The sequence below is a fragment of the Thamnophis elegans genome, chromosome 5 (genome assembly GCF_009769535.1).
Source record: "Thamnophis elegans isolate rThaEle1 chromosome 5, rThaEle1.pri, whole genome shotgun sequence".
NCBI classification, from domain to species: Eukaryota; Metazoa; Chordata; class Lepidosauria; order Squamata; family Colubridae; genus Thamnophis; species Thamnophis elegans.
This window is the reverse complement of record NC_045545.1, coordinates 73,607,860-73,622,542: the sequence shown is the minus strand read 5'-3', so window position 1 is coordinate 73,622,542 and position 14,683 is coordinate 73,607,860. Positions and strand designations below refer to the sequence as shown.

Below are 14,683 nucleotides of genomic sequence, written 5' to 3'. Positions count from 1 at the left end.
ATAAGACTGACTGGTTTTAAATATACTGTATCTGCTGCCTTTAAATAGGACAAGTTTATCAACTGGAATTATAGCCTTGGACAAATCCAGCAAACTGCCGTTGCTTAGACATGCCAAGAACTGGATATATGTTATGTCTGCCTAGTATGTATTTCTTCCTTAGATATTGCAAGATGGGGGGAGGGGCATAAACAAGAGTGACTGTAATACTAGAGCTTTGAATTTATGCTTAAGCACTCTTGAATTCCCCTAAAGTTGCAACATGCCTTTTGAATATTACTAAGACCAGCAAAAATACAGCTCTAGATATGTGCCAGGATCAGCTTTACTTATAACACTTTTCAAAACTTGTATTCCTTTTTAAAACCAGGTGTCCTGATGTTGTTAATGAGCAGGAAGGCTCTGTTCTTAGGATACAATACTTAAGTGAAAAGTATTCATGCCAAAGCAAAATTGGAGGATACTGAATTTTCTCTCTCCCCACCCCATCCAATTTTACACAGATCCCCCCTCTATTTTCCCAACAAGTTACCTATTAGAATAGCGGGATAAGGATTATTACAGGTGCTTTTGGAGAGCTTGTAGATACCATCTGTTTAGGATGCTTTCTGAAGACAGATGGATAAGCTTTTTTTCATCCTTTGTAAAATTATCTCACTAAGCAGACTAGCTAAGCTCTTTAGCTTCCCAAGCTGATGATAGGAAAACTATTGTAAGTAGTGCTGGGCTAGTACAAACTTCTGTTTATATAGGAGTAGGATTAATTTACAAACCATGACAAAATCAACTAATTTTTGTACTTTTGGTAAAACTTTTTTGAAGAAAAGACTGAAGCTGTTGATGTGGGTAAATGCTAATGTAGTTCTCCTGCAAGAGAGAACTGGTGCCTGGCAACTATGGCGCTGGCTCTTTTTCAGCAACGATGCCACTTCTGCGAAGTGAACTGCAGCAAGTTTCCCTTCATTTTGTATATGTGGCTATGAGGGTGGGAACAGCTTGCTTATACATTTTGATGAAATAATGAGACCTTATTGGTTTTGTCTTAAATAAAGAATTGAGAAATAAACAGCTTTCTGCACATTCTCGTTTTTTTGGATGGGGGGGAGGTATGAATGGTAATCATTTTCAATGGACGGTTACCTCGAGTTGCCTGTCACAAAATCATCATTATCATCAATGTATATACAAGTGGATTTGAAAAATGTGGACCACTGTCCTGTATACACAGCTTCCAAACTCCATGGGGAAGAACCATGCTGCCAGAGATTAGAGATGGGACCGATATAAAGATGATCAGCCCTAGTTCTCATTGCAACATACTGGTAGATTGTGGGGTTTTAATATTGTCATCAAAGGAATAATGGGCATTTAAATGCTATCTTTCTTATGGATCAGTTTGCTATTCAGTGGACTTTCATGGTGCATTAACTTTAGTGTATGTTTGTACTGCCCTTCAGATATTCTTCCTTCTTTTTCAACTGTCTGGTGTACTTGCAACTTACACATCTACCTACAGTTCAGTTCGTTGTCAACTCTACTGAGTCTGCTTGAAATATGCCCCTCTTGATGTTAACCTCTCCCGTCTATCCCCACTGACTAGCCGCCGTGTCTTCTATTGTGCCATTATTTTTTGGCACAAGCTTCTGATGTTTTAGTGATGTCTTTTAGTTTGATTATCCAGTTGTGGCAGGGAATCAAATGCCTTTTTGAAATCAGTACAAACTACTTCAAGTTGATCTTCTTTCCTCTTAGTTTTTCAAAAACAACTTGCAATTATTACTATTATATGTACAACAATGTGAAAGCTCCCAATTCTTTAGCTGGTGTTAGCCTACGCTTATTATTGTAATTCATGAAAGTGTTTTTGGAAAATACAACCACAAATGCTATCCTAATCCTTGGGAAGGACTCAGTAGGTAGATAAAAATGCCAAATCCAGTGTAAAACATCTGGCTGACTATGTGACCAACAATAATAATTTACATTTATATGCCACCCTACGGCCAACAACTCTGGACAGTTTATAAATGATTGAAAACAGGAAACAAAACAAAATCAAAAAGAGCAGATTGATAGAGATGATAATCTAGATAGAACCATAGAAAAGTGGACTTCAATCATCCTCATCAAATATCTGATCAACTGTCTTAACATGTTAATTCTAGACCAAGGTGGCGCAGTGGTTAAATGCAGCACTGCAGGCTACTGCTAGATCAGCGTTCAGCAGTTCAGCGGTTCAAATCTCACCGGCTCAGGGTTGACTCAGCCTTCCATCCTTCCGGAGGTGGGTAAAATGAGGACCCAGATTGTTGGGGGCAATATGCTGACTCTCTGTAAACCGCTTAGAGAGGCCTGAAGGCCTATGAAGCGGTATATAAGTCTACTGCTATTGCTATTGCTATTGCTATAGACAAAAACAATAATTAGAACATGCTTTAGGTACAATTGCAGGATTGCTCTTATTTAAAGTAAACACATGTTCCAGCATCCTAAGTTTTTTGTTACACTTAAATCACTTAGTTACACTTACTGAAAGATATTTCAAGGGTATGAATTTTTTTTAAAAAAAACAAAACTAAAAAAGAATGTATTAGACAAAATGTATTTTTATATCATCTGTTTGGGAATTCTGTGCCAACACAGAAAAGACACTCTTTCAGGTATGGTAGCCCAAGCTGATAAATGTCTTAAGCTTCAGCTTGTTGTAGGGAAGGAGAATAGGAGGATAATGACTGACTGAGATCCACAGTCTGGCCTCCAGAATGAATAAGACTACTAGTACAAAATGTACACAAGTAAATTATATGGGCACATAGCATTCCTGTGTGTCCTTATTAGCTTCAGCTTTGCTTAGGCAAGACACTTTGTGCACATACTTTAAATTCAGACTTGGTAACAAGTAATCTATATTCCACCCCATGCTTTTCAACTAATTCCATCTTGCATTTAACTTGGTAGAAATAAACACTACAGTCAGCACAATGAATGGGAGACACCTGTACATTCAATAAATGACATACATTTCCTGGCCTGGGAAGAGCTAAAGCATCATTAGCTTAAATTAGTTGGGTTTATAACCCATCTGTCAATCTAAAGGCAGCCAATATATGCTTTGGAAGTAACCTGGTTTCCCATTACTCCTGTCATATGCCTACTCAACACACATTTGTTGTGATGGCATGCTGTCTTAGGATGAAATTTATAAGAGCCTAGCATATCTTTACTGATTAATTTTTAACCTGGTTTTCTACCTTGAAGCAAACCTTTTGTTGTTTCAAGCAATGCTACAAACACATGTGGCTTTATTTGAATCCCAATTTGTTTCCTCTTCTACAAAATACACAGCTGGATCTCAGTATATCAATTCAGAACTTTTATTGTGCAGCCTGATCATCCCAACAAATGGTAGATCTCTATCCATACATCGGGTGGAGTTAGAGGATCTAAGCTCCTCCTTAAGAAAGTCAAATAATGCATTGTTCACACGACCATGTATGGTGAAGCTTGCCTTTGGAGGTTGGGATATATCTGCTCTCCTTTATTCAGCAAAGTAAAATAGAAACACTGAGCACTATTCTTGGGTTTTTGTCACCTTGCTAGTAGACAAAAGACAGCAGCATGTAATTTTCACTGTTTCTGTAGCAATAGACATGTTATGACACGCTGGCACATCATGACAATGACAACTGCCTTCGGATGGCCTGACCTAAAGAACATGGAGAAAAGCTTTCTTAAAAAGCGGAGATGGCCTGGTCCTGTACAAAAAAAAAATCATCTCCTCCAAAACAAGAGGTGCAATGGTGAAAACTCAAGAGAAGCTAAAAATGCTTCCTTAGCTTGTTAACCCTACAAAGATTGTAGGGCCTCTCTTCAGCAATACTGGTCATGAGAACTATTGCAGCAGGGCACATGACCCAAGATTACTATTCTGCTCCAGCACAAGTGGCCGAAACTCTGCATTATGGAAGCAGAGGCAACAAATAAGTAGTGGCAAGAGCTCTACGTCTTGCAGAGCTGGCTTTGGCTCATGTATTCCGTCTGTTCCTACCTCTTCAAAGTTGCCTCTCGAAATCTCAAGTCATCCATTCTCTACTGGGTGGCCCGTTTCTGCTTGACACTAGTCATTAAGAGTCACATAAAAAGGAGGCTATTGGACAGCTTTGCTGATGGTCTTCTGCACTTAAACCCCAGCTAATGAAACCCAAGATCTGCCAAAGTAAGAAACTTGGCAGCTCTGCTCAATACTGACAGATTTAAAACCTTGCATAGCTTGACATGGCCCCAAAGACTGGGCCCAGTATGCCCTATTGGGCTTGTGCTCTAATACCATGAGAATAATTGTACTTTCTCTTGAAATGGAAATATCTTTTTCTGTGCACCATCAGTGATTAAGAAGTGTAATAAAATTAATAATAATTTTTTTAAAAAAATCAGGTTTTCTCAGCTGAGTAAAGGAAAGATGCTTTGTTGGCAGCTCTGAGGTATTATCCTCTCTGGAACTTCAGTGACACAGAAAAAGGAAACTGCTGACTGGATTTTGTGTTGAGCCTTAGCTACTGACAAGATACACACATTCAGTACTTTTTCTCTCTGTTTTGGTTCTGAAGGTCTTTTTCTCCTCAACAATAAAGTGATTGATGTGTGATTTGATGTTTCTTTTCTAAAAAAAAAAAAAAAAGTTTTCCACTTGAACATCCTTCAGAACAGAAACTGGAAAAGCTGCCTGAAAGTAGGCCAAAGCATGTGACGTTTCCATAGAAACCAGTTCACAGCAATCCGTGAGAATCACAAGCACCGGAGGAGTGCTTTCCAGCAGGCAAACTGGAGCTAGAGGCGGTTATCCCCATTCACCCGTGTCCTTCGCAGGAACCTGCAGGGAAAGAAATTGCAAATTCAACTCATTTTAAAAATAGTCAAATATTGGTTAGAATTTTGTTGGAGTAACCGTACAATAGCAATGAAACTGATGATTGGGTAAGTTCACCCCAAGAGTGTTCTGACCCAGGTTTCCTTAACAAGTATGAAGCAGAGTCTTGGTCCTGGCAAAACCTCTTTTATTTACATGACTCTGAATTCCTTTCATTCACAGTAAGCAAGGCTTGGCAAACAGTCTTTCAGAGGAATATTTATCAACACGAACCTTCTCTCGCTTGAGCTGCCAGATAACAAGTTTCCAACCACAGGGCAAGGCAACACTTGGCGCAGAGTCTCCTATAGTCACAAACAAAACTCTCCACTCTTGAAACGACTGAAGGAACGAACTGTTTTCTGCAAAAGCCCTCTCCCTGTTCGCTCCTCTTTTGCTCCTCTATGGCAGGGGCCAATCAATGCCAAGGTGTGGCTTTACTCCTAAGTCAACCTGTTTTCTTAGTTGTTCTTGTCTTCTGGCAGCTCTGTACATGCCACATTGGGAACAGGCTCCAGCTGTTCCTCTGCCTCACTGTTGTCTAGCTTCCTCTCTGCCTCCGACACAGAGCCCTCTTCTGATCTTTCCTCAGCCCCCAGGATTGGCCCCAATCCACCCCATTCTCACTGTCTGACTCTGCTGCCAGTTCTGCTGGCCGCCGGTGGGCCACAACAGAGAGGTAGACATTTACTCATTGCCTATCCAACTGAGTTGTTGTGAAGATAAAATGGTGAAGCCCTGAGCTCTTTAGAAGGTCTAAATACAAAAGTGAAACCAAATTAAAAATTATCGCATGCTAGGGGGGAAAAAAAGACATCAGCAGTTTCACTGGCACATCTGAGTCCCAATGATAGCTTAGATGTTCCTCTTCCAAAACCAATAAACTTGTATGGCCTCATACTCTAGAGGCAGGATGCTTTTGCATTAAATATTCATAGTTCACCACATTGTTCTCCATTCTGACGGAATTGACCACTTTTGGCAGTGGAGGTGGTGATAGGTTTGGAAATGTGACATTTTGTACCAAAGAGAAGCAACATCATTTGGGACATTTGGAGTATTAAAAGACAAGTGGGTAGGAGGTACTTTGTAACATGGAAGGCTGACTCCACAACATAATGTTCTTCCTTCAAAAATAAAAAAAGGAAAATTCCATCTCAGCCATCTGGATTAATGTTTATTTGGATTCTTTGCAATGACAACTTTATAAAAGTAATTTCCCTCCCTTATTGTGACCTCGTTGCAAATCTTTGGGGAGAAAATATAAGTCAACAATCATGGAATAAGTTAGCTCTAGAATATACAATAAGGTATCTTGGGCCAAGCAGAGTTAGCCAACGCAAGCCCAGTACCATATAATGTCAAAATAACTAACTTTGAAAACAAATACCAGAAACTTACTTTATTTTATTATGTGGGGTGTGATGGCTCAGTGATTAAAGATGCCGAGCTTGTCAGCTGGAAAACTGAACAGCCGGAGTTTGAGACCCAAGCATCATATAATGGGGTGAGCTCCCATTACCTGCCCACCTGGCAGTTCGAAAACATGCAAATGTAGATCAATAGGTCCACTTTGGTGGAAAGGTAACAGCAGTCCATGAGCCTCGGGATATCGGTATAATCATGTTGGCCATATGGAAATGTCTTTGGACAACATTGGCTCCCTTGGGTAACAAATAGAGTTGAACATTGACCATAGAGTTGGACAAGACTGGACAGTGAAACCTTTACCTTTATTTACTTTATTAAATTGGTCTACTATGCAGAGCATCCAAATATGTAAATTTAATTTTACACACTTACCTTCTATCGCGATTGTCAAAATGGTCTGATAGCTGCTCCTGTGACGTCCTGAAATCTTCAAATGGTTGCTGATATCGTGCTTCCAAGGAACCTTCTCTGGCTCTGCCTGCCAAGAGCTGATTTGGGGAATCAGCAGACCTCTCTCGGAAAGGCGATGCTGCAAAGGGGTTAGTTTCACCATTTTCCTGTTCCAGGATAGAAAGAATAACAACTAAAAACCTTTGATCTCATTTCTAGAGAGGAAGAAAATTCAATTCAGCCAGGAATTCACTGGATCTTCCTCAGATCTCGCCATCCAACATCATAGAAATACTTAAGGAATTTGTTATTACGTACATGTATGCATACACACATGTATCATCAGCAAATAAATTTGTGAAATTTTGTGTAATAGGACAAAACAAATTTAAATATGTATATTTAAAAAATGTCATCACTTAGGTAAGGTTTTTTTATTAAAATCCTCACTTATTTTTTTTATCCTACTAAAATGAAAACTAAACCAGTTCTTCACAATCATTTCATTAAAATATCAGTCAACAAGCTAGCTTAACTCCTTACTTAGGTTTTAAAGCCAATTTCATTTTGCTGGCCAAGTTAGCAGGAAGTTTGGAGAACTTTTTTTTTAATGAGACTCAAAGCAATGGGTAAATTACAAAACCACTGAATAACACCCATTTCTCCCTTTCTCAGGGAATGTAGTAGCTACAATTCTTTCTTTTTTTAAAAAAAAATAGAAGTGTTTGTTACCATACATAAGCAAATTTATTTGGCTTGCATGTTTACTCTTACAAAAAAGAAAGACATTTCACTATACATTTCACTGCAAGTAAATTAGCTTGAAGATCCTAGGGGCAAAAGAACTAAAAGTTATTAAATTCCTATCTTAGCAAACCTTGGTCTAAATCAGAATATAGATAATACTGTATTATATTACTACAAGATCCGTGATGTTGCAGTGGTTAGAATGTAGTACTGCAGGCTAATTCTGCTGACTATCTGCAGTTTGATTCTCACCATGCTCAAGTTTGACTCAGCCTTCCATCCTTCCAAGGGTCACTAAAATGAGGACCCAAATTGTTGGGGGAAATATGAGGACTTTGTAAACCATTTAGAGAAGGCTATAAAACACTGTGAAGTGGTATATAAGGCTAAGTGCTATTGCTATTCTTATCCTTTTGGTCCAAGTGGACTGAACTCTAAAGAGCAGGCAAAGAAAAGATTGATTGAGTTTACTTTAAATACATTTAATGAAACACATTTAATGTATATTTCCTAACTTCCTGCTTTTATCATAATTAGAGTTCAGCAGCAATTCTGAAGACCATGTGTGTCCCTGGGACATCACCTTGTGTAGCCTTGATAAAGAGGATCTGGGGGCAGAAAACACATTGTCTAAAGTATGTCAGAAACTACAAAAATGCAAAGTTCCCAAGAGACATGATATCGTAAGGCTACTGTTGGTACCCCACCCCCCAAATCTTAGCCATTCTTAGTTAAAAGCAGATTGATTAACTAGTTTATTCTTAAAGCTAGAATAACCTTTGTCCTCCTGTTCTAGTTACTACAAAATAGTGGCATTCAAGCTTCATTTGTAAAATAACAACTTACCATGAGAGGAATTTTATCTATCTTAACAAGCAAGGAGGCCAATTCCAGATCCTCACTATAGTTGTTCTTCAAAGGTACAGCCCGGTATCCTCAAGGTAACAAAATGAATTATGAGAAGGGAGCAAGTCAGCCGTGTTGAGCATTTATAATTTTTAAAAATATAACATTAAATAAGGTATTTATGTCTTATCAGGCCCTTTTTTTAAAAAAAAAAAATCTAATGCTACATTGAGATTCTTTTTGGCCACTTACTGTGCTGGTCATCTACATCAGTGGTCCTCCAACCTTGGCAACTTTAAGACCTGTGGACTCAAACTCCCAGAGTTCCTCAGCCAGCTTTGCTGGCTGAGGAACTCTGGGAGTTGAAGTCCACAAGTCTTAAGTTGCCAAGGTTGGAGACCCCTGATCTACATAATGACAGCTGTATGTTTTAGGACCAGTTATGGAATTTATTTTTTCAGCACTGACAAAACTGACCACGAGCTGAACAAGGCAATCATTAACCAAGGACTACCTCTTCTGTATCACACAACTATCCTTGACAGAAGACCTTTCTTCTCATTTACCTGCCTTTAGGCCTTTAACCAAGAAAGTGGCCTGAGCTAAGAAGTTCTGGTCACTGAACATATCCTCTTCATATACCACGAAGCGCAGAAAGCAAAGTCAGGATTACTGACATGGAACTGAAAAGTCTTTGGGGTCCAAGCAGGATTCAGTCCCGTTGTCCACTAGAGTAAACAAAAGATACCATCAGATATATGTGGAATTTATTTATTTATTTATTTAGTTTTATTGCCGTCTATTCGCCAATGGCGACTCAAGGCCGCTTACAGAATAAGTCTTTGTATTTATTTGCATACAAAGAAATATAACGCTTTAAACAGCAGTGAATTTAAATTACAACCAAGATGTTTTTTGATTACTTATCTTCTCTGCAAAGCACAAAATTGTGTTTTGGAATTTAACATCTAAAGCACCATTTCTGAACCTGACAAGTACACATTCTCCCTTATACCTAGCCTGCAATACTGCATTCTAACCAGTGTACCAAGAGCAGTGATTAGAATGCAGACCGCCATTGCCAGTAGTTCGATTCTCACTGGCTTAAGGTTGATTCAGCCTTCCATCCTTCTGAGCATGGTAAAATGAGGACTCAAATTGTAAACTGCTTAGAGATGGCATAAAAGCACTGTGAAGCGGTATATAAGTCTAAGCCTGTTGTCATTATATTTAAGAGAAAAAGATTAATAAGCATAATAAGTTAAATTGGGGTGAATTCAGACAGTATTATTCAAGTGATAATTGAAGCAATGGGTTTATTATGTGAAAAGGTAAAAAAACAAATGCACATCCCTTCTAAAATGAGGATAATAATCTTTCCAAATAATATCATGAGAAATTATTACAGGCTTTGGTAATAAGAACCTTTGGTTTGGTTATTCTTCCCTGGGCCTAAGCAAATTGTCTATTTATTATATTATTCAAAACAATGGGATAAATCCCTGCACTAGCTTCCATTAGAGGTTAGAGGATTGCAACCAATGAAAACATGCAGCTGGATCTTATGTCTTAAGCATAAGAATTCCTAATGGGAGAAGACTCCCAGCCAGTCCCTGAATATGTGTTAGAGACTGAGATAGTTTTAAAATTAAGTTTCTATCTCTCATTAAAGCTGTTTTTATTGGAGGAAAGGATGCAGCTGCCTAACACTACACAAACTAAGATGTTCTGGTTATTGAACAGATCTTCATATACCACAAAACGTAGAAAAGCAAAGTTAGGATTACTACTTTGCTCATGGCTGAGCAGGCCCAAATACCATGTGATGCAACTACACTGGCTCCCAAATATGGCTAGGTTGAAAAGGCAGGAGTTGACACATTTACTGCAGCTATTGTCAACATACTTCATCTCACTTCTCATTCTCAGTGATGAAATTAAAGACATCCACTGTCTTATTAAAAGAAACACACCAGTTACAAAGATTTCATTTCTTTATATGTCACTAGGGCTATATAAGCTTATTCCTAAACTTGTGGATTCTTACAAAGCATACAGTCTAAATCTGTATCTAAATACTAGTCCTAAACATCTAGATTAACTAAAGGGAAATAATTGTTTTAAAACACCTGAGATAGAAACACCCACCTCTGGGATAAAAGAAAACAGGCTGAGTTAAAATGGTTTTCCACTGACATATCCAGATTTAAATGGAAGTAAGCATTCATAGTTTTAAGGAAATCGGATTTGTGGGCATTAGGAATTTAAAAAGGACAAATCTAAAATGGCAAGAAACATGAGCTAATAGAAAAGCTACACATTATCTTTAATGTATTAGGTTATATTTTCCCCCCAAAAGTTATCTTGAAATTTAATTCATTCCGAGAAAATGTTTCATTTTTTTAGTGCAGACTGAACAAATAAAAATACTACATTTTATATTACAAGCACAAAATTTTTGGTGGCCACCAACATGGAATTTAAAAAAGTTTTAGACAAAGAGTAAAATCTTGCTAGTTATAATCAATATATATTTACCACTAGGCTGGACACACTCAGTGTCATTCACTATGATGAAGAAGCAGGAAAATACTATAGTATTGTTGTAATACTGTAAGACCCTTTCTGAGGGAGATGGGTGGTTTAGAATATGAAAATAAATAAAATAAAATAATAAATAATATCCTGCTTCTGGAATTCCACCATCAGTGGCTGACCACTATGGAAACAAATTGTTGGTCATCATACTATATTTCTCTTTTTGCTTATATTGTAAAATCTCTACAAATATTTAGATTCCTTGAACTACATAATCTAATTAGTAATTGCAAGCCAATATCCTAGCAACAGATGATTCCATATATATATATATATATGTGTGTGTGTGTGTGTGTGTGTGTGTGTGTGTGTTTTCTGAGGTTTTCGCGGGGTGTTAGTATGTAGGTCTCTAGTTGTTCGGGTTTTTTCCCGCGTAGAATTGGAGATGTCTTGGCGACGTTTCGACTAAGTCTCATTCGTCATCTTCAGGCGGCTTCAGACTACTTCAGGTTTGGTGTTTCCAGGAGTAGTGTGGGTAGTTCCACTACTCCTGGAAACACCAAACCTGAAGTAGTCTGAAGCCGCCTGAAGATGACGAATGAGACTTCGTCGAAACGTCGCCAAGACATCTCCAATTCTACGCGGGGAAAAACCCGAACAACTAGAGACCTATATATATATATATAGATATATATATATATATATATATATATATATATATATATATATATATATATATTTTACATAGACAACACATACACACAACAATAAAAAAACAAAACAAACAAAAAAACACACACAAAAAAACTATCATCACATACAGCATGTCGTTTGGTTACAGGTGTTTTAACATTTATCATTCTTATACATTTATTGTTTTATTTAATAGGTTATAATATAGAGTTTGGGTTGCTTTGTTTACCATTTCTTCCTCCTGTTGTAACACCACATTATTTTCCCTTTCTTTTCTCCCTCCCTCCCTTCTCTACTTTCTTCCTTCCTCCTCTCTTTTCCCTTCCTTCTTCCTGTACCTTTCTCCTACTCCTGCTCTTCCTCTTCCCCTTCCTACCCTCTCTCCTCCTCTTTCTCTCTCCTTTCCATTCTCCTCTCCTTACCTCTTTCTTTTCACCCTCTCTCCCTTCTCTACTTTCTTCCTTCCTCCTCTCCTTCCCCTTCCTTCTTCCCTTACCTCTCCTTTGCTCCTGCTCTTCCTCTTTCCCTTCCTACCCTCTCTCCTGCCTTTTCTCTCCCTTCCATCCTCCTTTCCTTTCCCTTTCCTTTCTCCCTCCCTCCCTTCTCTACTTTCCTCCTTCCTCCTCTCCTTCCCCTTTCTTCTTCCCATACCTTTCTCCTACTCCTGCTCTTCTCTTCCCCTTTCTATCCTCCTCTTTCTCTCCTTTCCATCCTCCTCTCCTTACCTCTTTCTTCTTTCCCCCATCTTCCTTTCATTCTTTCCTCCCCTCTCCCTTTCTTTTTCTATTGTTGTTGGTGTGTCTATTTTAAATCTCAGTTTATGTTTCCTTGGGATGGTATTTCCGCCAACCCAGACATAATTTAGTATCATTTCTTATTCCCTTACCTTTACTAATCTATCCTAACTATATTTCCCCCCCACACAGACTTTGTATCTCTCTCCAACAGATGATTCCTGAAGGTAAAATCTTAACTAAGGAACACACATAACCAAGAACAAGTGCTACTTAGAACAACAAAAATAACAGCAACAACAGTATATCAACTTTTAGGCACTTCATGATTGAAATTTTCTACAAATCTGGAAAATTCTCCAATTGTTGATTAGACAATTGTACAAAGTACAGGATTAATAAAGGACAAGATTTAAAAAATAATAATAATAAAGGAGCCCAAGAGGTGAAGAATCCAAACTCTTAAAACCGACAGTAAATGCAAACTGTATTTCCATTCGCTGCAGTTTGAGTAACTACAGTTACTAAATAATATTTACACATTAAAAATTTGTTCTGAGGTTGGCAGGGGAGAGAATGTTGACTACAGAAAAGCTGACACTTGTTTGGTTATGTTCCAAAGTTGGCATTTTTCCGCATATAAATAATTTACACTCTGAAAACTTTTAATATGAAGTTTAGTTTAGTTCAAACATCTGCTCCAGTTTAAATAGCTTCTTCCAATTCTACAGTGCACAATTCAAAACAAAACATATATTACATCCATTTTCTCTCTTTCTAATTTAATGCATGTTAAGTAATCTATAGTTGTACAGGTTTATCTCTGCAGTTGCCTACACTTCCAGAGTTAGTGTCAAATAGAAAGTAACTCCTCGCCACCTGCCCGGAACAATTTGCAGACATTCAATGAACAGGAAACATTTCTACACTTCTCGCCACAACAAGGGCCCATAGTAAATTTGAAATAACTGCCCACAGATTCCTCAAACAATTGCAAGCTTCTTTTTCACACTTCAACCAGAAAGTCATGAGAAAAAGAGATGAGGAGGAGCAATAGGACATAAGCCCCAGAGTGAGATCAACTCTACACCTTTCTGATGATGACAAAGAAGCTGATTTTTTGAAAGTGAAGGGAGAACATGTTCTCAATTGTTATCATCATATAGGAGATATTAAATAACACTGACATCTTTGGCAATGGAATCTGAAATTGAAATGGCAGGATCAGGTACTCACCCACCATCTCGGTCTTCTGTTTTGTATTATCATAATCTGCTCCAGATACCTCAACTTCTACAAATGGGCAAACGATTCCCCTTCCATTTTTGGGAAGATGCCGTGCCCCCAGAATCTGAACAAGACACAGAAGGGAGAAAACCAATACTGTTAGATAAATTTCTGATTTATCAAATTGTTACAGAGCCAAATGGTTACAGAGTCTTCAGTCAACGGATGCAGTAATCTGCTTCCGAAGGCTCTTCTCTTGAGCAAACTAACACCAATAACATTTCTGTCTTCAATTAGAATCTGTGCAGGGCTTAAGTTAGTGATGTTCAAAAATGTTGAAACAATACAATTTAAAAATTTTAAGAACAAATTGTAAAAGTCCTATGGCCATAGTGATCCTATGGAAACCCAACCAGTGTGGTTAGTTAATGGCTCAAAGTGTCATAGGAATCCAGAAAATACATTAACTAGTATCATGTTTAGCGTTCTAAGTAAACAAAATTACTTAAGACTGCCAGATTGAAATAATTGGAACACATTAGCTCTTAGGTTCCAGAATAGAAATGATACTTAATACAATTAAATTACCTCTTACAATTAGCTCTCATTCCTTACTGTTACAAGTCACACTGGCTAGGATTCGTAAGTCCTTTATCTATATTAATATTTGCTGCCATTTTTCTCTTAATAATCCTAGATTAATAATCCTAGAATGGCTGGGGTAGGCATTCTGTTTGGCCTTCATTTTCCATCATCTTCAGCCAACACGACCAATTACAAGCGGCAAGAGCCATAAATTGTTGTCCGTTGCAATAAATAGGGCAATTCCCAATCAAAACAACAACAAAACATAGCCTGAGGAGTGTGTAGTGTTTGCATCTTCTACATTCCAAGATGGCTAGAATCCATCGAGTTGGACACACACACACACAAATAAATCCCTAAACAAGATTAATCTAACTGGATTTCTAAACAAAGGGAGCCACCTATGGGTAGGAGATTGTATGTTGTCAACTGCCTCCATTACAGAATGATTTATCACTAGCAGTTCCAATGATTGTTTTGCTCATTTATTATTTATCTCCATTAGGTTTTTGTTAAGAGAAGACTTGGCCAAGCAGCAACTATGGTTTTGGTTTTCTATCACTAGAGGATTGCTCAATACAGTGAC

At 37.9% G+C, this 14,683-nt stretch overlaps 1 protein-coding gene across 1 annotated transcript in view; it reads right to left on the bottom strand.

The window, feature by feature from the left end:
* Positions 1 to 3,360: 3,360 nt before the first annotated feature.
* The window catches only part of PLCG1 (phospholipase C gamma 1), a 119,374-nt gene continuing 108,051 nt past the window's right edge, over positions 3,361 to 14,683 (bottom strand). The window contains 7 exon segments of the mRNA XM_032217850.1: positions 3,361 to 4,870; positions 6,710 to 6,894; positions 8,321 to 8,409; positions 8,887 to 8,979; positions 8,982 to 9,039; positions 9,041 to 9,048; positions 13,522 to 13,636. Coding sequence (XP_032073741.1) covers positions 4,828 to 4,870; positions 6,710 to 6,894; positions 8,321 to 8,409; positions 8,887 to 8,979; positions 8,982 to 9,039; positions 9,041 to 9,048; positions 13,522 to 13,636 — 591 coding nt within the window. The 3' untranslated portion in view covers positions 3,361 to 4,827.